At 40.8% G+C, this 24,151-nt stretch overlaps 1 protein-coding gene across 4 annotated transcripts in view; it reads right to left on the bottom strand.

The window, feature by feature from the left end:
• PKIA (cAMP-dependent protein kinase inhibitor alpha) overlaps positions 1 to 24,151 on the bottom strand; it is a 104,053-nt gene that overhangs the window by 20,594 nt on the left and 59,308 nt on the right. For 2 of the 4 annotated variants that reach the window (XM_029591509.1, XM_029591507.1), the window contains exon 2: positions 15,496 to 15,673. In XM_029591509.1, the coding sequence (XP_029447369.1) occupies positions 15,496 to 15,646 (151 nt within the window). In that variant the 5' untranslated portion in view covers positions 15,647 to 15,673. Of the gene's footprint in view, positions 1 to 15,495; positions 15,674 to 20,120; positions 20,140 to 20,263; positions 20,353 to 24,151 lie in introns of those variants that run through there. The other 2 variants (XM_029591508.1, XM_029591510.1) reach the window with 2 other exon arrangements.

Here is a 24,151-nt window from a genome sequence, read left to right as displayed (position 1 = left end):
GACTTCTAATGGTACTCTCCACTCGGAATACACGCCTGATGCAAATAAGAGACCGAATGTTTTCAATTGCAGGCCCCAAGCTGTGGAACTCACTTCCAGAGCCTTTATGCCACATAACAAAAGCATTTCAAGCATGAACTGAAAACATAGCTCTTCAGAAGGACTTACGATTTAACATAAAATGCCAATATGCTGATAACTGAAACAGTAACATAATTAATGCTAAATGAGCAAGCAAGATATAATGAATGATATAGAATTAGAACTCGTTTTTCTAGCTCAACACAGCAGTAAATACATCAATATGATCTAAAAAATTATATAGTAGCTACCTTGATATTCTAAGATATGTATAACTATGAACTAGAATATGTACTTGCTGTGGTGTTGAAGTAGAAGTTGAATGTAGTGTTGAAATAGTAGTTGAATGTGGACACAAAGTATATGATCAGAGACCATGAATACTGTAACTGTAAACCATTGAGATCTTTTGGAACAAAAGTATATAAACATCTAAATAAATAAATAGATAAATAAATATTAACATTTCTTTTGTAATACAACATCTGTTAATTCATTGTATGCTGTTCGCGGATATCATGTCTGTAAGTGCTGTGGGTGTTTAAATAAAGTTTTTAAAAAATAAATTATTAATTCGCTTCCTCACAATATAAGTTACAACCTGTGTATTATTTTGTGCATGTTCAGTTTTTCTCCCTGCTCCTTCTCCTTACTCCAAAAAATATTTAAAAAATAGAGACTATTACTGGCTTCTGCTGTCAGTACGATGTGCAGAGAAAAAAGAGCAACTGGGCCTAGGCTTGAAGGATTCAACTGAGGGGAAAGCCTGGATATGGATATCTAATCTATGAAGGGCAGAGACCACATACTGCATCCTGCAGCTTAAGAATCAGTGCAGCATGAAGGCAGCCCATGATGTTTTATTGCTGGTCTATGGCTTTTGCACCTTCTTACCATCTTTTTTTTTTTAAAATCTTTTATTTACGCACAAGATTACATTATAAAATAAGGTGATTATACAAATAACAGTGTCTTCGGATACAATAGCACTATCCCAAAGAGGATTATACAACTTGAATATAATTGAAATTAAACAGTGAAGCAAAAAACCTTTTACTAAACTGTACATTGTAAATTGATATCCGTTATATCTGTTAAGTAAATATGTAATCCCACGTGCAGTACAGCATTTTCCATTTTTCCTCTCTCACACACACACACACACACACACACACACGACTACCTGCACATACAGGGGCAGATTTTAAAACCTGCGCGCGCGGCCTACATTTGTGTGTGCTACCCGGCTTTGTGAAGGGTGGGGTGGGGGCACAGCGGCCGTGCCGGGGGATCGCTCGCCAGCACCGCTGCCCAGAGGCAGGCCTAACTTCTGAAATAAATGTTAGGGGGGCTTTTAGGTAGGGCTGGTGGGGGCGGAAGGAAAGTTCCCTCCGAGGCTGCTCTGATTTCGGAACGGACTCAGAGGGAACGGGGAAAGCCATCGGTACCCAGCCCTAGGTGAAGTGTACAGAAAAGCCGGAGCCGGGGATATAGCGATATTAAGTCGGAGGCCCCAAAATTTAAAAAAAAAATTTTTTAATTAAAATCGGCCCGCAGGTCGGAAGACGGATGCTCAAGTATGCCGGCATCCATTTTCCGAACCGGTGGCTGTCAGCAGGCTTGAGAACCGACGCCGGCAAAATTGAGCGTCTGCTGTCAAAGTCGCTGAAAGCTGCCGCTCCTGTCAAAAAAGAGGCGCTAGGGACGCACTAGTGTCCCTAGCGCCTCTTTTTACCGCAGGCCCTCATTTGCATACTAAATTGCGCGGACAGGAGAGTGGCCTGTGCGCACGTCGGGAGAGCAGGCGCTAGCCTCACAGTAAAACCCGCGGGAGAGCGGGTGCTCCATCGACCTGATTGTAAGGGATTTGTGAGCAAATAAGCTCCTTCCCATAACTATATAATCATCCAAGTGCGCAATTTGCATCCAATCTGCAAGTTTTTGATGCCACTAGGAACACTAGGCAAAATTGAACACTAGGACACTGTTTTAATCCAATTAAATAAGATGCATGATTTAGCTAGTAAAGTTACAACTCGCATAAATTCAGTCAAACTCTTGGATGCAGATGGAAGCCAATATAAAGAATCCAACAGCAAGAATTTCCCAGAATACAGAGGTTTGCAATGAGTAACCGCTTCAACAAAGGCCAGTACCAACATCCAAAATGGAACTGGTTGTGCGCACAATACAAAATTATGGACAACGTCCCTTTATCTATACAGCATTTGATACACCTATCCATCTCTCTCAATTTCATTCTGTATGCCTTTACCCCATCTGTATACATTTTATGATTCTTTTAAATTGCATTTCCTGAAACTTTGCATCAATAGTGGTGGAAAAAGCAGCATCTAAAGAAGACAAAATTAATTTGTCAGATATCCATATTCCTAGAAAACCTGACCACAATTTTGACCACAATTTTGCTAAAGGCTCTAACAACTCCACCTTTTCTATCTGAAACCTAAGTCTATACCAGAAAAGATAGTGTGCTACTTTCTTAAACACTGTTACCAATTAATCCTGTGCACATTATATTTAAAATTTGCGAGGCTATCGTTTGTATGTAGTTTCTACTCTGCAGATACATATAGAAGTCTCTATTGTTCAAATCATATAGAGCTTTCAAATTCTCAAAGGAAAGAAAAGTATTACTTGTCTTACAATAACATTTTTCTATTGCCACCAGACCATGTCTTTTTTATTACTTAAATATTGGGTTTTCTGTACCAGGAATAAATTCAGGATTACCAATTAATTCTAATAATTCTGTGGCATGTAGATTTATATTCCATTCCATTTATAATTCAAATTTCTAGTATGTCAGAATTTTATGTAGTACTGTTTATTGATAATTTGTATTTCTTTATTCTTTTATTATTATTTTTGAAATGTATTTTGTAAACCATTGTGATGGAATATTTTCTTAATGACGGTATATAAAACCTGATAAATAAAAATAAATAAATGAAGAAAAATCATCATGCCAATATAACCGGTCTGATTAAAATATGGGAATGTAAAGCTCTTGGAAAAACCAAATCCTTCATGTGAAGTATATTAACTTCTAAATAAGGGGTGATCATTTCTGAGATGAGATAAGGAACTTCAAATATAATGACAGGAACCATTCCCAACAAAATCGTAGTTGGTAGGCCATATTATATAACCAAAAATAAGGAACTTATAAACCTCCATATTTTTTGGATCTCATGAGAGTAACATAACTTAATATGGATACCTTTCCCTTCCAAATAAAATGTGTAACCGTCTTCTGTAACTGCTTCATGTTTGCTTGTTTCATCCAAATAGGAAGCATCTGTAATTTATAAAGCAGTTTAGGCAGAAGGGTCATTTTAAACAACGCACATCTTCCTATTAAGGATAGAGGCAACTCCTTCCATACTAACAGTTGGTCTTTTATACTATCAATTGTATTAGTTATATTCAATTGATAGACAAATCATGAGGTATCCAGACCCCAAATAAATGTTCCTGAAGACCATGCAAGAGGCAAGATACCTTGCCAAGCAAATTTCAATTCCTCTTTTATAGGCATAGCTTCAGATTTAGTAAGATTAATTTTCAGACCAGCAAAGAGACCAAACTGATCTATTATAGATAGTGTCTTTGCAAGTGAATGTAAGGGATCTGCAAGAAACAGAAGAATTTCATCAGCAAACATCTCTTATATTCATTAGACCCCGGGTGAAAACCTTTAATATCTTTCAATTGTCTTATTTTAATGGTTAGGGGTTCATTGGTAAGAACATATAAACGTGGAGAGAGGGGACATCCTTGTGTACATCCTAGTTTAAATGGACTACAGACTTCACCAATGATCAGTAAGCTAACTTCAGGTGTAAAGTACAAAAGCTGTATCCATTTTACAAAGGATTCAGGAAGACCATATTGCTGAAGAAGCCAGAACATATATGACCATTGCAAATGCTTTGTCAGCGTCGAGGCTGATAACCAGGACAACTTGCGTATATTGGTCACACCATTTTTTTTTCTACCTCGCACAGATCCACTCTGATACCCCAACACCAACATTGGCAACATTCGATTGAGATGCTTAGCTGATAGAGAATTATCAAAACCAGAACCCAAAAGTGAAAGAATCAAAAATATCACACTATACAAGAAATCTCACTTAATGAACTTGCATCTCTAAACATAAATGACCTTCATACTGCACGGGTCAGACATGAAAGATTTCAAGTTTCTGTAAATCTTTAATGTGCAATTGTATAATCATTGGTCAAATAGTGAGTACCTCTATGTCCATATCATGAGCCCAAAAATTAATTTTTTTAATATTATTTGTATATAAAATTCAAAAGTTAAAACAGAAGCTGAACTTATCTTAAGCTTGTTCTTCAATCCAGGGACAAAAACATTTTTTCAAAGCATTGGTGCAAAAGACAACTTGTGTCATCCTTTATGCGAACCTCAACATTGCAATGTTTCAGACTAGGGGCCTCATTTTCCAAGCACTTTACCGCGTGCGATAAATTCGCAAATCGCGTTGAGAGAGAGTGAGAGAGAGAGAGAGAGAGAGAGAGAGAGAGAGTGAGAGTGAGAGAGAGAGAGAGAGAGTGAGAGAGAGTGAGAGAGAGTGAGAGAGAGTGAGAGAGGAGTGAGAGAGAGAGAGAGAGAGAGAGAGAGAGAGAGAGAGAGAGAGAGAGAGAGAGAGAGAGAGAGAGAGACTTACTATAGTGCCTATGCCCTACATAGGTATTTTAACCCCTATGGGAGGGCCATCTACTAACTCGGGGTGGGGATTAGGTATGAGCGTCGGGGGTTGGGGGCCACTTTCGCATTCCACATGAGACCTACGGACTGAACAGTGGTCTCTAGTGCAGATTTGCTGGCCGTCGGAGTGAGGACGCTCACTCCAAGCGGAGATTTGGCCAACATTCTCTCCACCTAGCATGTTGTTGCCCAGGTAGAGTGTCCATCAAGCTAGGTAGAGAGAACGTTGCCCAAACCACTTCTTGGAGTGAGCGTCCTCACTCCGACAGCCAGCAAATCTGCACTAGAGACCACTGTTCTGTCCGTAGGTCTCATGTGGAATGCGAAAGTGGCCCCCAACCCCCGACGCTCATACCTAATCCCCACCCCGAGTTAGTAGGTGGCCCTCCCATAGGGGTTCAAATACCTATGTAGGGCATAGTCAGTCAGTCAGTCAGTCTCTCTCTCTCTCTCTCTCTCTCTCTCAACAGGCTGTCTGGGACTATCGTGCACCGCGATAAAAGAAACCGGCAAATATCGTGCACTGCGATAAATGACTGAAAGAATCATCGTGCACTGGGAAAACATCGCGTGCAGCGCTAATGTTTTCGTGAATGGCGAAAACATCGCCGCACGCGATTTTTCCCCACTGCACGAAAGAAGCCTCATTTGCATTGGTAACGCCCCCTAATGCGTTACCAATGCGATATTGGAAAATAAGGCCCTAGGTGTCCTTCCTCAAGAATATGTATTAATCTTTCGTCTTTGTACTCGAATATCCAGTTTCTGTAAAGTCTCTCCCGATTGTATACACTGCTGAGCAAGCTGGATGCAAAAGCTGTCTGAAGTAGCATCCTCCCAGCGATGGGCAAAGCCTAGGAGCCGGGAATCCGGCATCAGGGGTACTCTTTAGACCTTTTGTTTATTAATGACGCCTTTGATATAAAAGATCGGCCTAATAGTTTACCAGTTCCCTGCTCTGATCATTACTTAATCACATCTTCATTATGTTTTAAACTTTCCCCTGTTGAACGACTTTCATCCAAGACTGAAATTTAATTTAGAAAACCCTGTAGGATGGATGAGTTGATCGCATCGTTCCTGGAGGCCCTCACTTGTTTAGTTACCTCTTCCGCATCAAAAGCAGTTAATTCCTGGGAAAAGATTATTATCTTTCTAAAATCCTTTGCCCAACTATAAAGAAATGGATAATTCCATTTGCGAAACAAAGTCCCTTGGTTCTCAGCACAATTAAAAATTCTTAAACAAGACCTTCATCGCTTTGAAAGATTTTGGCTTAAACATCGCAATTCCAGTTCATTGACTCAATATAAAATAGCTTTACATAAGTATAGATCTGCCATTAACACTACTAAGCACGATTTCTATTCTGAAAAAATTAATAAATTTCAATTTAACCCGAAAACCTTATTTGCATATGTTTCACATCTCACCAATTCTAAATATTCCTTACATGCTTTGGATAACCATAAAGACAAAACCAACAAATTTGCCAACTTTTTTATAGATAAGATTTCTTGCATTTTGAATAAGTTAGCCACTACACCTAAACAAGTTATTTCGCTCCCCGCAAACCCTTCTATTAGTTGGTCTTCCTTTGAAACGGTATCATCCATTGAAATCATGAATATTCTAAAAAAGATAAACCCGGCGTCCATCCGCAAGACATGATCTCAATAAAATCACTTCAATCCATCCCAGATATAGTTGCCCGCTCATTAGCTGATGTCGTCAACATTTCTTTGGAAGGTTTATTTCCAGATTCATTAAAATGTGCGGTTGTCAAACCCTTATTAAAGAAACCGCAGTTAGACCCTGATAATATTGCAAACTTTTGGCCCATTTCAACTCTTCCCTTTCTAGCAAAGTTGATAGAAAAAGTAGTAAACACACAATTAATGGATTATTTAGAGTCTAATCAGTTGCTCTTTCCTTCCCAATTTGGGTTTCGGAAACTTCACAATACATAAACTCTTCTCACTTCTCTTTCAGATACCATGTTAAGAGGGCTTGATTATGGTAACTTATCTTTTAATTTTACTCGACATCACGGCTGCATTTGATACCATCAACTATGATTCAATGATAACCAGACTTCAAGAAATTGGCCTCAAAGAAACTGCGCTAACCTGGTTTAAATCATACTTTGTAAAATGATCTTTCAAAGTTAAAATAGGGACTGCAGAATCTGTTAAAGTTCCCCTAAGCTCTGGTGTTCCTCAGGGTTCTTCCCTTTCCCCTACTCTGATCAACATTTACATAGCACCGCTTTGTAAACCTCTGGCAGATCTAGGACTAGTCCACTACATCTATGCAGACAATGTCCAGATTCTCTTACCCATTAAAGACTCAATACACAAAACCCTTAAACTTTGGGAAATTTACTTTAGCTCTATTAAACAACTTCTTACCCAAATGTCTTTAGCCTTAAATGATTCCAAAACTGAAATTTTGCTTATATGCAAAAAAATTACATCAACCATTAGCTTCATTCCTTCCATCCTATCAAATCAATCGAGAAGCTAGAGATTTAGGGTGTATTCTGGACTGTGAGCTTAACCTGAAAGCCTTCATAAAAGCCACAGACAAAGAGGGATTCTATAAACTCCAAATATTGAAGAAACTAAAACCACTGCTTCACAAGGCTGATTTCCAGATGGTTCTCCAAGCCTTATTATTGTCAAAACTTGGCTACTGCAATGCCCTCCTTCTAGGATTGCCCTCGGTAGCAATCTGCCCTTTGCAGCTTCTGCAAAATGCAGTGGCACGCCTACTTACCAATGCTTGAAATTCGATCATAATCACCCCCATACTGGCTGATCTACATTGGTTACCAATCCATGCCCGATTTCAGTATAAATGTTTAACATTAATTCAAAAAACAGTTTATGGAGAGAACACGGATTGGTTAAATGCATCCTTGCGTATAGACACGACCGCACATAATTTAAAATCTTCAGGCAAGGAACTTCTCTCAATACCTTCTCCAAAATCTGCTCATTTAAACTCAGTTAGGGAAAGAGCCCTTTCGCTGGCTGGGCCAAAACTCTGGAACTCACTTCCGCTTGATATCAGACAAGAAGCAAATATACAATCTTTCAAAAAAATGTTAAAAATATGGTTGTTTGAGCAGGCCTATATCCAGCCAGGTTAACCCATTGTTTGTTTGGTTTTTTTTTTAATTGACTCTCCCATTATTATTATATAAGAAAATGCCATACTGGGTCAGACCAAGGGTCCATCAAGCCCAGCATCCTGCTTCCAACAGTGGCCAATCCAGGCCACAAGAACCTGGCAAGTACCCAAAAACTAAGTCTATTCCATGTTACCATTGCTAATGGCAGTTGCTATTCTCTAGGTGAACTTAATAAGCAGGTAATGGACTTCTCCTCCAAGAACTTATTCAATCCTTTTTTAAACACAGCTATACTAACTTCACTAACCACATCCTCTGGCAACAAATTCCAGAGTTTAATTGTGCGTTGAGTAAAAAAGAACTTTCTCCGATTAGTTTTAAATGTGCCCCATGCTAACTTCATGGAGTGCCCCCTAGTCTTTCTACTATCTGAAAGAGTAAATAACAGATTCACATCTACCCATTCTAGACCTCTCATAATTTTAAACATCTCTATCATATCTCCCCTCAGCCGTCTCTTCTTCAAGCTGAAAAGTCCTAACCTCTTTAGTCTTTCCTCATAGGGGAGTTGTTCCATTCCCCTTATCATTTTGGTAGCCCTTCTCTGTACCTTCTCCATCGCAATTATATCTTTTTTCAGATGCGGCGACCAGAATTGTACACAGTATTCAAGGTGCGGTCTCACCATGGAGCGATACAGAGGCATTATGACATTTTCCGTTTTATTCACCATTCCCTTTCTAATAATTCCCAACATTCTGTTTGCTTTTTTGACTGCCACAGCACACTGAACCGACGATTTCAATGTGTTGTCCACTATGACACCTAGATCTCTTTCTTGGGTTGTAGCACCTAATATGGAACCCAACATTGTGTAATTATAGCATGGGTTATTTTTCCCTATGAGCATCACCTTGCACTTATCCACATTAAATTTCATCTGCCATTTGGATGCCCAGTTTTCCAGTCTCACAAGGTCTTCCTGCAATTTATCACAATCTGCTTGTGATTTAACTACTCTGAACAATTTTGTATCATCTGCAAATTTGATTATCTCACTCAGCGTATTTCTTTCCAGATCATTTATAAATATATTGAAAAGTAAGGGTCCCAATACAGATCCCTGAGGCACTCCACTGTCCACTCCCTTCCACTGAGAAAATTGTCCATTTAATCCTACTCTCTGTTTCCTGTCTTTTAGCCAGTTTGCAATCCACGAAAGGACATCGCCACCTATCCCATGACTTTTTACTTTTCCTAGAAGCCTCTCATGAGGAACTTTGTCAAACGCCTTCTGAAAATCCAAGTATACTATATCTACCGGTTCACCTTTATCCACGTGTTTATTAACTCCTTCAAAAAAGTGAAGCAGATTTGTGAGGCAAGACTTGCCCTGGGTAAAGCAATTCTGACTTTGTTCCATTAAACCATATCTTTCTATATGTTCTGTGATTTTGATGTTTAGAACACTTTCCACTATTTTTCCTGGCACTGAAGTCAGGCTAACCGGTCTGTAGTTTCCCGGATCACCCCTGGAGCCCTTTTTAAATATTGGGGTTGCATTTGCTATCCTCCACTCTTCAGGTACAATGGATGATTTTAATGATAGGTTACAAATTTTTACTAATGGGTCTGAAATTTCATTTTTTAGTTCTTTCAGAACTCTGGGGTGTATACCATCCGGTCCAGGTGATTTACTGCTCTTCAGTTTGTCAATCAGGCCTACCACGTCTTCTAGGTTTCACCGTGATTTGATTCAGTCCATCTGAATCATTACCCATGAAAACCCTTCTCCATTACGGGTACCTCCCCAACATCCTCTTCTCGTCAGAGAAGGTTTTTCATGGGTAATGAGTCAGATGGACTGAATCAAATCACGGTGAACCTAGAAGATGTGGTAGGCCTGATTGACAAACTGAAGAGCAGTAAATCACCTGGACCGGATGGCATACACCCCAGAGTTCTGAAGGAACTAAAAATGAAATTTCAGACCCATTAGTAAAAATTTGTAACCTATCATTAAAATCATCCATTGTACTGAAGAGTGGAGGATAGCAAATGTAACCCCAATATTTAAAAAGGGCTCCAGGGGTGATCCGGGAAACTACAGACCGGTTAGCCTGACTTCAGTGCCAGGAAAAATAGTGGAAAGTGTTCTAAACATCAAAATCACAGAACATATAGAAAGATATGGTTTAATGGAACAAAGTCAGAATGGCTTACCCAGGGCAAGTCTTGCCTCACAAATCTGCTTCACTTTTTTGAAGGAGTTAATAAACACGTGGATAAAGGTGAACCGGTAGATATAGTATACTTGGATTTTCAGAAGGCGTTTGACCAAAGTTCCTCATGAGAGGCTTCTAGGAAAAGTAAAAAGTCATGGGATAGGTGGCGATGTCCTTTCGTGGATTGCAAACTGGCTAAAAGACAGGAAACAGAGAGTAGGATTAAATGGACAATTTTCTCAGTGGAAGGGAGTGGACAGTGGAGTGCCCTCAGGGATCTGTATTGGGACCCTTACTTTTCAATATATTTATAAATGATCTGGAAAGAAATACGCTGAGTGAGATAATCAAATTTGCAGATGATACAAAATTGTTCAGAGTAGTTAAATCACAAGCAGATTGTGATAAATTGCAGGAAGACCTTGTGAGACTGGAAAAACTGGGCATCCAAATGGCAGATGAAATTTAATGTGGATAAGTGCAAGGTGATGCACATAGGGAAAAATAACCCATGCTATAATTACACAATGTTGGGTTCCATATTAGGTTGCTAAAACCCAAGAAAGAGATCTAGGTGTCATAGTGGACAACACATTGAAATCGTCGGTTCAGTGTGCTGCGGCAGTCAAAAAAGCAAACAGAATGTTGGGAATTATTAGAAAGGGAATGGTGAATAAAACGGAAAATGTCATAATGCCTCTGTATCGCTCCATGGTGAGACCGCACCTTGAATACTGTGTACAATTCTGGTCGCCGCATCTGAAAAAAGATATAATTGCGATGGAGAAGGTACAGAGAAGGGCTACCAAAATGATAAGGGGAATGGAACAACTCCCCTATGAGGAAAGACTAAAGAGGTTAGGACTTTTCAGCTTGAAGAAGAGACGGCTGAGGGGAGATATGATAGAGATGTTTAAAATTATGAGAGGTCTAGAACGGGTAGATGTGAATCTGTTATTTACTCTTTCAGATAGTAGAAAGACTAGGGGGCACTCCATGAAGTTAGCATGGGGCACATTTAAAACTAATCGGAAGAAAGTTCTTTTTTACTCAACGCACAATTAAACTATGGAATTTGTTGCCAGAGGATGTGGTTAGTGAAGTTAGTATAGCTGTGTTTAAAAAAGGATTGGATAAGTTCTTGGAGGAGAAGTCCATTACCTGCTATTAAGTTCACCTAGAGAATAGCAACTGCCATTAGCAATGGTAACATGGAATAGACTTAGTTTTTGGGTACTTGCCAGGTTCTTATGGCCTGGATTGGCCACTGTTGGAAACAGGATGCTGGGCTTGATGGACCCTTGGTCTGACCAGTATGGCATTTTCTTATGTTCTTATGACCCACTGGTCTGTGGTGACCGTGTGCCAGATGTTGATGAAATGGCAGAGACGGCCGCCACTGGTAATTGCGGCAGAGGTGGAGGTGGACATTTGCTCTCTTTTGGGCAGTCAAAAACCAGGCGACGGACAGGCTGTGGAGGAGGCTGCGCCTTCTGAGGCCTAGGCTGGCGAGTTTGAGGCTTCTGATATGGTCTCGATGGGCGAGACATAGTCTGAGGTGGGTAGTATCTGCGGGCCTTAAAGGTGGTTCGCTTAGCCTCCTTACGGAATGGGAGTTTAGAAGAAGTGGAGAAGTCCATGTGCCCAGCTGAGAGTTGCAGTAGTGTCTCGTTATGGTTTTTAAGTGGAGCAACAGTCTCCTGAATTTTCTCACCGAAGAGGTTATCTCCCGTACAGGGGAGGTCAGCTAACCTCTCTTGAACTTCTGAATGCAGATCCGAAAAGTTGAGCCAGGCCCATCTCTGAGCACTTATCCCAGCTGCTGACACCCTGGTGTCTGTGTCGAAGATGTCATAAGCTGAGCGCACCTCATGTTTACCAGCATCCAGACCTTTCTTTAGAATGGCATTGAACCGGTCAGGAAGAGTATCAGAAAGATCCTGGAGCTGTTTGAACAGGTTTCTGTTGTATTGCGAGATGTAAAGCTGGTAAGCTGCAATATGGGAGATTAGCATTACTCCATGGAAGACCCTACGCCCAAAAGCGTCGAGGAATTTCTGCTCTTTTCCTGGAGGTATGGACGAGTGAGGGTCTTGGCATTCTGGCTTTTTCTGGGCGGACCCTACCACCACTGAATGGTGGGAAGTTGAGCCTTCTGGAATCCAGGTGCTGCTTGGACTAGATATGTAGCATCAGTCTTACGATTTACCGCAGGGACTGTCCCCTGGATGTTCTAATTGCATTGAAGGAGGTCAAGGAGGACCTCATGGACAGGTATGGACATTACCTCCTTCGGTGCATCAACAACTGAAGGACTTCTAATATTTTATGTCTGGAGTCTTCTTTAGTCTGGAGTGTAAATGGAATAGTCTCCGACATCTCTTTGATGAAACTTATAAAAGAGAGGTCCTCTGGTGGAGAATTTCTTCTCTCATCAGGAGAGAGAAGGCTCTGATGGAATATCTCCTGTGTCTTGGGATTCGGAAGAGTCATCAGACCAAGGATGATAGTGCTGATCCCCAGCACCCAACGGTTCTCCAGAGGGCAAAAATGGACCTCCCCCAGCCGGGGGAGGTTGGGCACTGAAGGGACTGGTGGCTGTATGGGTGGCACTGGTGTCGGCATCGATGGCAAAAGTGGTGCAGAAGGATTCAATGGCTTCCTCGGTGGGAACATGCCAGAAGGGCCGGCACCAGGTCCGGCATCGGCAATTCACCCTCATCTGAAGAGAGGGGAATGAGCATCGAAGGACTCCGAGGCAACGGTGTTTTCCTCGGTACCAAAGACAAAGCACTGATGAGGAATCGAGCCTGTCCAGCAATGGTGCAAGCATCTGTGGCATCTGTTCCAGCGTCGGAATCAGAGCTGGTATCTGTACCAATGGAATCGGGTATCCATGGATGAGCTTGCACCACCGCCTCCTGAAACATATGGTTCAGTTCCTCATGAACGCTGGCGTTGTTAAGGCCAGGTCTGGAGTGGGAGGATAGATGGGCACCGCCCAGAACAACCACAGGTATAGGTGGAGCATTGGTCGGTGCTTGTCCCGAAGACGAGGGAAGCCTCAGGTGAACCTGGCACAGAGGGAGGTTAGGGCTCCTCGGCACTGGCCTTCTTCCTCGGTTGGCTCCTTGGAAGTAGAAGTGGAAGCCATCGATGCACTCGGATCAGATGGTAAGGGTTTGCGATGCCAATGGCAATGCTTTTCCTTATGGCCTCCCTTACTGGTGTCCGGCGCCGAAGAAGAAACAGAAATTGAAGTCCTCGATGCGGGTCGAGAATCATCGGTATCCGACCAGATGATGGAACTTGGATAGCGATGGTGTCGATGACTTCGACGCTTTTGATGAGGAAACCTGTTTGGAATGCAACAATAAAGTCATCTTTTCCAAACGAGCCCGATGCCCTTTAGGGGTCATTTGGGTGCAGTTGGTACACGAATCTACATCATGGGTAGGGCCAAAGCACAACACACAAACCTGGTGAGGGTCGGTGATGGACATTGTCCTCGAACAGTCCGGACACCTACGAAAACCCGTCGCCATCGTTGTCGTCAAAAATTTAGTCCGCAGCGGGGGTCGGTGACCTCTGGGCCTAAAAGCTGGAACCAATGGTAACCGACCGAAAGGTAGGATAAATTTACCGAACAGGCACACGTATCGACGGTATACAAGGGGGACCCCAGCTGTGGTGAAATTTTTGAAAAATTTGAACTTTTTCCTGAAGAATATTTTCATGTCAGGAAACCGTGGAAGAGCTGCGCGGAAAAAAAAAAAAGACTGAAGGGGAACCCCTGCTGGATGCAGGGGTGGTACCATGCTGGGCATGCTCAGTGGTGCCAGTCAAAGTTCTAGAAACTGACAAAAGTGTTCGTGATTGGGCTCCATCCTGATGTCACCCATATGTGAAGACTACCATCCTGCTTGTCCTGTGAGAAATATATTTGCATGGCCTGAGACTAATAACCACGAGTATATAAGTGTGCTGTTTGATATCCTGTTAACGATGTACATAGTCATGTAGACATGAATATAATCAAAGTCTAATAAACCTGTATATATTCGTACATACTGTCAGCCTTGTTCACAATCCCATTTGCTTTCCAGGGGTGAAGGGAGGGAAATCCTACCCACTAATACCTTCTTCCCCAGGTGGAGGTACTAAGTGCCAAAACCAAGAGGATTGAAGTCTGCCCCAAGTTGGTCCTGTACCCAAAAAAGCTCCTCAAGGTAAGCAGTCAAGGGAATATTACGTGACTATGCTGCCAAATATCCCTGTAACAATAACTAGTTAGCCGGATAAGTCTTATCTGGCTAACTTTAGATCTGCTATTGAGCATGTCTAAGGTATCCGGTTAACTTAACTAGATAAGTTTGAATATCGCCAGATAAGTAGCTCTTCTTCAGAATGCCTATATCGTGCCCACCACTTATCTGGCAAAGTGGCAGCTGCTAAATAGAACCAGATAATCAGCCGCTGCACCACTTAGCTGGATAAGTTCCTACTTATCTAGATAAGTAGCACTGAATATTGGCTTCTTGGTGAATAGGAATCTAGTTATCATGCATGATAAGTTTGTTTAGTGTACATGCTGTTGGTGACTTTTAATGGACTCCAAAGCATTGCATTTGTTTTTAAATTACATTTTAAATATTTATTTATTTATTTATTTTTAATTTTTATATACCGGAATTCCTGTATACAATACAAATCAATCCGGTTTACAAGTAACGAAAAGGTTGCCCTGGTCTGGGAGGTTAGACCGGGGTTTTTTTTACATGGAACGTTGAACAATAACAATCAGCCATTGAACCTTATTACAACTATTTAACCTTATCACAATGAACATTGAAAGTAATAATAATTATATTTAACAAATTTAACAATTAACAAAACCTTAACCGTGTAATGAAGTATGTGTGAGTTCATCTTTTTACAAGGAATTTTAGTAACGAATATGGTCTGCAAATAAAATAAATAAATAAATAAATAAAATAAATAAATAGCTTTCACTACGTCCTCTGGCAATGAATTCCAGAGCTTTCAGTAAAAAAATAATTTTCTTTTAGTTTTAAATGTATTCCCTAGTAACTTGTCTGTCCTCTGGTCTTTGTACTTGTCAAAAGAGTAAACAACTAATTAATGTTTACTTGTTTCAGTCCATTCATTACTTTATCACCTCTCCCCTTAGCCGTCTTCATAGAGTATTAATAGTATTAATTTATATTTTATTTAGGATTCTGCAAAATTTACTTCTTTGAAATTTCAATAATGTATGTAATTAGTACTTACCATCCTTGTTTATATCAATTTCTGATAGCTTTAGGGCTAAATCACTTGTATTGCCACTATCAGAGGATGCGAGAATATCATGGAGTGCATTTCTTCTGCCTGTTCGTCCTGAAGCAATGAAATCTGCATATGTAGATTCAACATCAGTCATTGCTACTAAATATCCACATAGCAGTACCTAAAACAAAAAATAAGGAGTTTAAATTAAATGACAGGAGTATAAATTATAGAAAAGCAGCTTCTGTAGTCAGTATGATGATCATCTCTCTTTATATACCCCATTTCCATACACACACATCTGCTGTTCTTTACGGTTGTAATTTTTAAATTAAATTTATCATCTGAGTATCACTGCTGCTGTTTCCAAAGCATTTAAATTCTAGTAAGGTATTCAGATATATGATCATCTGTCTCATATATCCAGTTTCTTCTTTGACAGGGGGCAACACTCTTCCTCATGTCCATTCCCAGCACAAAGTGAGCAAAACGAAAAAATGTCCAAACCTTTGCTACTCAGGTGGGCAGGTACCTTACAGACTCTTTTTTTCTCTGACTCTACAAAAGTCCATCCTTTGATGGCCCTCCCTCGTCCATATATGCCAGTTACCAAGTTGACATCCATGCCCTCATTTCTTTGGTATTGGAATATCTGGACAAATGCCCTCTCTTTACACAGTTGAAACTAGCTAAGGAGTCTGGTGGCTGTGACCAGGGTACAGAAGTAGAGCTGTCCTGCTCTGGAGACAGTTGTTGGGGTCCTGTACTCTCATTACCATAAGAGTGCCTGTGTGGGTGTCCTTCCAGCTTCTACACTAAGTCTGGCATCAACTGAGCCTGATGGAAGGCGTCCGCCACTTCCAATGCTTTCTCCAGGATGAGCCCTAGGTATCAGCACATGGAATTCTACATGGGCTGGTGCAACCTACCCAAGAATTCCTTCCAGGAAGACCTGATTGACCACCTTGAGGCCTGTCTTTGCGCTACCCTGAAGAGGAAGAATTGTATGTATTGTGAATAGTGAATGTATGCTTGCAATGTACAGACTATGTCGGTTCATGCCACTGTACCAGACAGAATACTTTCCATTCAAGCAAATTTTATGGGATCAAAAGGGTGCCTTGTGACTTGAGAAAGGATGACATTCAGGCTCCACGGTACAGAAGGCTCAGCATGACATAAGCATTTTAGAAATCTGGATACTGCCATTGTATTATAGTATGGGTGAAATACAAAAATTTCATGATTCAGAAATATACACATGATTTTTTCTATTTAATACTAATCTGCTATACATAATTCCAAAAGAATTTAGAATATAACATCACTGCTTATTGTTAAGCAAATCATACTGGTTGATTAGCTGATATTCCTCCTACCTTTATTTTTTGGATCAGTTGTTACTGGAAGATGAGCCATTCCATTTCAGGCAATGGGGAGCTTTGCCTTCTGTTACACTTTTAAAATTAATTATAAAAGATTTTCTATTAAGCCATTCATAAGTGCTTAAATTAGTGCCTTACAAGAAGTGTTTATTTTAGAAAGATTACCTCTACAAAGACATACTTGCTTATAGTGCCAACCTCTGAAGAATATTCTAACATTCTACAGATTATATGGATGACAAAATGTAAAATAGAAGGAGATATTAAATTAGAAAGCTCATAAGCATATCGGAGCACAGAAGTGTGATATTTCCTGGAGCAATTTGCTGGTGTAATCATTAGCTTTTCTTTTTTAATTTTGAATATCTGTGAACTTTATAAAGCTCTTGTAATGTGAAATCTACATAAATATGCCACAATTCACAAAAACTAAATTAAAATAATGGTCTATTTATAACACAAACTAGCTGAAAGAGCCTGTCACAAAATGACTAATGGACATGGCCTCCCAAATTGAGGGCCATGGTTCCACCCAGCATGCAGAATGAGATAAGTATGCATGGACAGAGGGAGGGAGTATAATGCATTGGAAGTCAGTAGTCACAGAGAGTGTGGCGAGTGAGTACATGCGGATGGAAGGCACAGTATACTACTCCAGAAGAGTTAGTAGACACAGAGTAGAGATAGCGCTAGGATTATTATAAAGACAGGCCAATGCAATAAAGTATTTCAGTTGAACACACAGTTTTACCCACACTCTCGCAGAAAGGAGTTTTACCTGCACAAAATGTGCATTTAAAAATGTGTGCTCAGCTCAACACCCTTACATGGAAATTCCATGCAAATGAGGGCATTAAGCATTCCCTCTCAATGCAGAGAGGTGCACTGGCTGAGGTCACAATTTCTTAGTGCTAGAAACTTTGCTCCTGGTCAGAGATGAAAAAGTTTCTAACGCAGCATCCGACACCAGGGCTCTACCACTACCCACGAGGACAAGTGGCGGTGGCTTGACAATGCATTTGTGTTTTTAAGCCTAACAGTGATAGCTGGCTAGGAGCATAAGAAAAGATGTGCCCTTAAATTGGGAGCACAAGAAAAGATATGCTCTTCTACACACTCTCCCATTCAGCCCCTCCCCTCCTGAATTGAAATGTGCATTCAGTCTGTGCTGACTGCACATATTGACTCAATATACATACATTTTAACTCCCGATGCACTAGTTTACTGCAGATTATTGCATCGGCCTCACAGGCCAATGCAGTAGAACATACACTCAAAAGGGGCACTCCTATTGAGCGCCCATTGTCATAACATGCGTGACGCCACATCCCCTGGGCGACCAATGCAGTATTTAAATGAAAGGCAACCTAAAAAAGGGTGTACTTAAGGGAGAATTGTGCATCTGCACCACTCAAAGTAGTTCATTGCATCAGGTACCCACAATTACAAAGGGTGTTCAATACAAGCATCTGTTTTGATCCCACTTCTTTTTTGTTAAGTTGCTGAGGTTGTTGAAGTGTGTTATATTAGGAACTCCTTACTATGGGCATCTAAACTGTGTGGCCATAAGAAAAGTGGGTTTCTTTTTGATCAGTATATATTTATTTTTCTTCACCAGAAGCAGTAAATTAGAGTCACAATGATACTAAGGATGAAGACACATTTATCGCAACTCAGAGGACCATATATTTTTATGTTTCTCATGAGCCCTTGACTGTGAGTTGTCTTTACTCCACTTCCAGAGCTAGAGTTAAATTCCGCATTTTAAAAAGTGTACATTGGGCACCTGGTGCTATTGGATATGCCCTGATTTGGGCATATCCGATAGCACCCATCACATGGAATTTACATGTGATGGGTGCTATCGGATATGCCTTTCTTAGGGCACATGTTTTGGGCATGCTAATCTCCTTACTGCATCGGGTGCTATTCTAGTGCACCCAAAACGTGCACTCAACTGCAAGTAAACCTAGCACTAGGCTGGGCGCACTTTATTGCACTGGCCTATGAGAATGAGAGCAGTATGCATGGAGTGATTTGCACCGGGATTATGTGCAGAGCGAGTGTGGTAGAATCAGTATGTGCTGAGAGAATCGGTAGTTGGAGAGGGAGAGGGAGAGGGAGAGGGAGAGGGCCATGCATACATATATATCAGTACAGAGACAAACAACACTAAAACACATGCATGCAAAACTGGATTTCTCTAAGGCATTCAATTTCAATTCCTGTCCTTCCCTAGGGCCATTTTCGATGCATTACTAATCTTTTCTACTCATATCTCTCATCTAATATGGCAAAACCATGTTCTTCCCAGAAGCCAAATGCTGACAAATCAAATCTATTTCCCTATCTCAGCTGAGATAGGGAAATAGATTCTTTACTTTAAAAATAAAAATGAAAACAATGTAGTGTGAAGATAACACGCAGTGGTCCATTGATGTGAAAGTTGCTACTAAAGATGTTTTTGCTATCACTGAACTGAAAGACACATGGTGAAATGTTTTAAATTCGTGAAGAATAAAAGATGGTAGCAATGGCAATATTATACCAAATCAAATATTAGGTCAAAACATATACCATGCTTTTGACTAGCAATATATATTTGTACTTACAAGCCAATATTTAAAAAAAAAAAGAAAAAGAGATTGTCTTTTATTTCTTTTTAAATTATTTTTTTCTCCATTTTAGTTGTCTCAGCTGGCTTGGGGTCTAGCTATATAGATGCAACAATTATTGCTCCTAGACTGAACTCTAAGGGGAGAGAACCAAGATCATAGAGCAATAAAGAGAACTGAAGCTATATAATGTAGGATAAACTATTTCTTGTTATTTTTATAGAGCAATTTATACATAAACAGAGTATAGTATTGTTAGGTATTTAATTATATTTTAGCTTAAATGCACAACTGTTTTAATTGATAGTAAATATAAACTCTCACTGCCCCCCTCCCCCCGAAAACAGTAAATCAAAGCAAACATCTTACTCCCTTTAAACTGCACTTTTTGCTAATTCATTAACAAAAGAAAATATTTTTATTATAGAATTTTGATGTAAAGTCTCTAATTTTACTAATTTTAGAAAACTATGGTACTGATTTAACTAAGGCTTTTCCCCCATTCTGTGTCTATAGGAAAAATGCTTAGTAATTAAGGCCCTACAATTGCAACTATGAACAGTTATTTAGTATTATTTGGTTAGAATATCTTTCCAGCAGCACAATTATAAGAAAGTTCGTACTTACAGTATTGTACCAGAGATAGACATGAAATTAAGGAAACATTCTCAATAGATTCTAAGATTTCATAAACAAAAAAACAATCACAGATAAAAAAAAATATATTAAGTAAAGGCTAGATTTTATAAGATTCTAAAAAACAGACTTACTGCTACTTAATGGGTTCTATAAAATCCTTCCAGAGAAGGCCTCAGGCTGAGTATTAACATGTTCACGCTGACAGTTCCCGGCATCCAAAGCAGTTGTGCTATTTTTGGTTTGCTATGTCATCAGCTTGCCTTACATTGAGACAGCTGTCCCAGTAAGTGGAGTATTAGCCAATAATGAACAAAAGGGAAGCCCAAGAGATGTGTGTACGATACACTCTTACTTTTATATTCAATTTCAGAAAGTCTATTCATAAACAAAAGGGGCTATATTTTTAAAATGGTAGGTTTTTCATGCTTAAAAAATTGTAAAAATAAAAACAGGGGTGCTTTCATATATGCATATAAATAGCATGCACTTTTATAGACGATATAATAAAACTAAAAAACAAAATATAAATGTAACCCCATTGTTTAGACTGAATAAAGAAGCCACAGAGTTCCCAGGACTAGCTATTTAATGTCCCAGACCTCTTATTCTCTCTGCCATCTCACAATGTAACAACCACTGGGATGCTGGAATTCCACAGGTGGGAAGGAGGTATGACCTCCAAGTGGTGAGGCTCACAATTCAGTCAGTCACTCTAACACCCTTTCAACCTCAGTTCTGAGGGTATTCACATAGCAAAGACGACTCAATCACGCTTTGAGAAACACAGCCAACAGTCCAATGGTAATGTTCAGTATTTAAAAATAGCTTTACTTCAACTTAAAAACAAAGAAAAAAAAAAAACACACCCCAGAATCCATGCCAAAATGGAAAAAATCATTGACAATTAAAGAACTGCTCCTAGGGCTGTAGCTTCTTTATCCATAGTGCTAGCCCTATTAACTCTTCTCGGATCAGAATCAATGTCCAATTACGTCCTCCCCTTGAAGGGTGGGAAATTCTCCTTGATCAAAATCATAAGCAAGAGGTATTTATTTATTTATTTAAATTAATTTATATACCGGAGGTTCCTGTATAATATACATATCACCCCGGTTCACAAAGAACAGTAACTATCGCTACAAATAGCGGTTTACATAGAACAGAATAAAAGAAGTTTTACATTGAACAAAAACAAAGTAATAAGTTTTACATTGAAGTCAGCATGTGTAAATTTCTGATTAACAAAGGAAGAAAAAAATAGATCTGAATAACTCGTTGTGGGCTTGAAAATACTTTTCTTCGTGTTCTTGGCTCTAGGGGAAAGCTTGTTTGAAAAGCCAAGTCTTAAGTTTCCCTTTAAATGTAGAGTGGCATGGTTCCAAACGAAGGTCTTGAGGGAGCGAGTTCCAAAGTGAAGGGCCCGCTGTGGATAATGCACGTTTCCTCAGAACGGATTTCGCAGGTTGTGTGATTAGTCTGTTCTGATAGGCGCTTCTGGTTGGTTTCACAGATGTGTGTAATTGAATTTGGAATGTTAGGTTGAGAGGTGCGATGTTGTGTAAGGCCTTATGTATCATCATTAAAGACTTGAACTGGATCCTGTATTTAATTGGAAGCCAGTGGAGATGGTGGAGAATTGGGGTGATATGATCTCTCTTTTTTGCATTTGATAGAATTCTTGCAGAGGCGTTCAGGACCATCTGAAGTGGTTTGATGGTGCATGCTGGAAGGCCTAGGAGGAGAGAGTTACAATAATCCAGCTTTGGGAGTATGATGGCTTGTAAAACCATGCGGAAGTCTCTGTATAGGAGGAGAGGTATGAATGGAAAAAGCCTGTACTCTCTGTCCCCACTGTTAGCTGGTTGCAGAGGCAAGGTAACTGGAAATCCAGCCCTTCCAGCAAAGGTGTACTGGCCTTCCTGTTGAGAACTGGTCAAAATCACAAAAAAAAAAAAAAAATTCCAGTCCATCCTCACAACCCTATAATTAATGAGCAGGGAGATCTACCAGGAACTTCACCTCCAAAACCACTTTCCTCAGCTCCAAACTTGCCAACTCTTCAAAAAAGAGCTCTCTTTTAAGCATACTTACTCCTATCTACTAGATGAATGAAGCTCGACAGACATGCCGCAAATGCGCAGTAGAGAGCAACTCTACCGCGCATGTGTGGGCAGCTCGTCGGTCAGAGCTTGCCAGTAACCAAAATGGCGCGGCGAGGAGTACAAGCAGTAATGGCAGCGGCAGCGAGCAGTAACAGCGGCGCGCGCGAGGGAGGGACCTCCCCCGGAGATCTTCCGTCTGCGCCATCCGAAGGGGTTGTGAATGAGGGGAGGGAGGAGGAAGTGACTGAGGGGAGGGGAGGGAGTGACTGACTAAGGGGAGGGAGGGAGAGTGACTTAGGGGGAGGGGAGGGGGGGGTAGGAGGGAGACTAGAGGGTGAGGGAGGGGAGAATGAGGGGAGGGAGGGGAGAATGAAGGATAAGGAAATGGACTGAAAAAAAATGTTAATGTAGCCCATTCTTACTGGCTTAACGGCTAGTAAATATATAGGCAAGACCTATCCCAAAAAGTGGATGTTTCAAAGATAGGGGAGGAGTCAAATATGCAAAGATTCCCAGAACATCTGTCACAAAAGAAAAGTTTAGTGAGGGTTGCGAAGCCACTATCATACAAAACATGTCCTGGATTGGCCCTATTGCTCCAATGCAGAGCTGTGGCACCCTCCTGTCAAGTAAGGCTCAGGTGCATCATGAAGATCATGCATTCAGAATATTGGGTGGAGAAGAGGAGACATCTACTACTGTAGTGATCCATGCTGGTGGAATAAAGGAGCTGAGGAGATCTCTCTTGGAGAAAACTTCTTTTCTATCTTTTGGCCAATGAAAAAAAACAATGTTTTGCCAATTCTGTTTTCTAGAGATTACGATACACAAGAGAGAGGGAGAAAATGGGAAACACAAAAATAGCTAGACTGACTGCACCAATGATGAAGCAGTATGTTCAGTTTTGTCCACCTGCAGCACCCATTCTCCCACACACACACCCCCCAGACAAGCTTTCATTTACACCCACAGACCCCAGGCAGGCACCCATTCATTCATACAAATACCCTCAGGCAGATTCCTATTCATACACATGCACACGCTGAAAGCAAACCCCCTCTTTCTTTTGCCAAACCGTGGCTATTGGGGAGGTGCATATCGCTGCTACTGGTATTGAAGCCTGTTCTGCTGCCTCCTCTGTGCAGGTCCTACGGTATTAAAAAAAAGTTTGCAGGGCTCCCAGTTCCTCCATGCTTATCTCATACATTGTGAAATCAGCATAGAGAAAGCAGAATTGCTTACCTGTAACAGGTGTTCTCACAGGACAGCAGGATGTTAGTCCTCACATGTGGGTGACATCATCAGGATGGAGCCCAATCACGGAACACTTTTGTCAAAGTTTCTAGAACTTTGACTGGCACCACTGAGCATGCCCAGCATGATACCAACCCTGCATCCAGCAGGGGTCCCCCCCTTCAGTCTCGTTTGTAGTAAAGATCGAGCAAAAAATAAAATAAGAAATTGCAACAGACTCAACTCCATGGGGTGGCGGGCGGGGTTCTGTGAGGACTAACATCCTGCTGTCCTGTGAGAACACCTGTTACAGGTAAGCAACTCTGCTTTGTCACAGGACAAGCAGGATGGTAATCCTCACATGTGGGTGATTAGCAAGCTACAGGATGCCCAAATGTTATAGCCAAAATACCTAATATGTGCAACAGGCACAACAACTGAGGAGGTTTTGGTGAATCAGGCAGCTGATCATCTTCCTGGGTCATAGGAAGGAGTTGGGATATTAGATGGGAAACAGGTTACGGAGGACCAGATTGGCCGAAGATGGAATCCTGTCTACCAGTTTTGTCAAGCAGTAATGAGCTGCAAAGGTATGGAGGGAGCTCCATGTGGCAGCCCTACAGATGTCGCAAGAGGAACGGAACGGAGGTGAGCCACTGACGTTGCCATTGCTCTTACAGAGTG

Source organism: Rhinatrema bivittatum, chromosome 2 (assembly GCF_901001135.1).
Source record: "Rhinatrema bivittatum chromosome 2, aRhiBiv1.1, whole genome shotgun sequence".
Classification (NCBI taxonomy): Eukaryota; Metazoa; Chordata; class Amphibia; order Gymnophiona; family Rhinatrematidae; genus Rhinatrema; species Rhinatrema bivittatum.
Note: the sequence above shows the minus strand (reverse complement) of the source record. Positions and strands in the feature narration are given on the sequence as shown.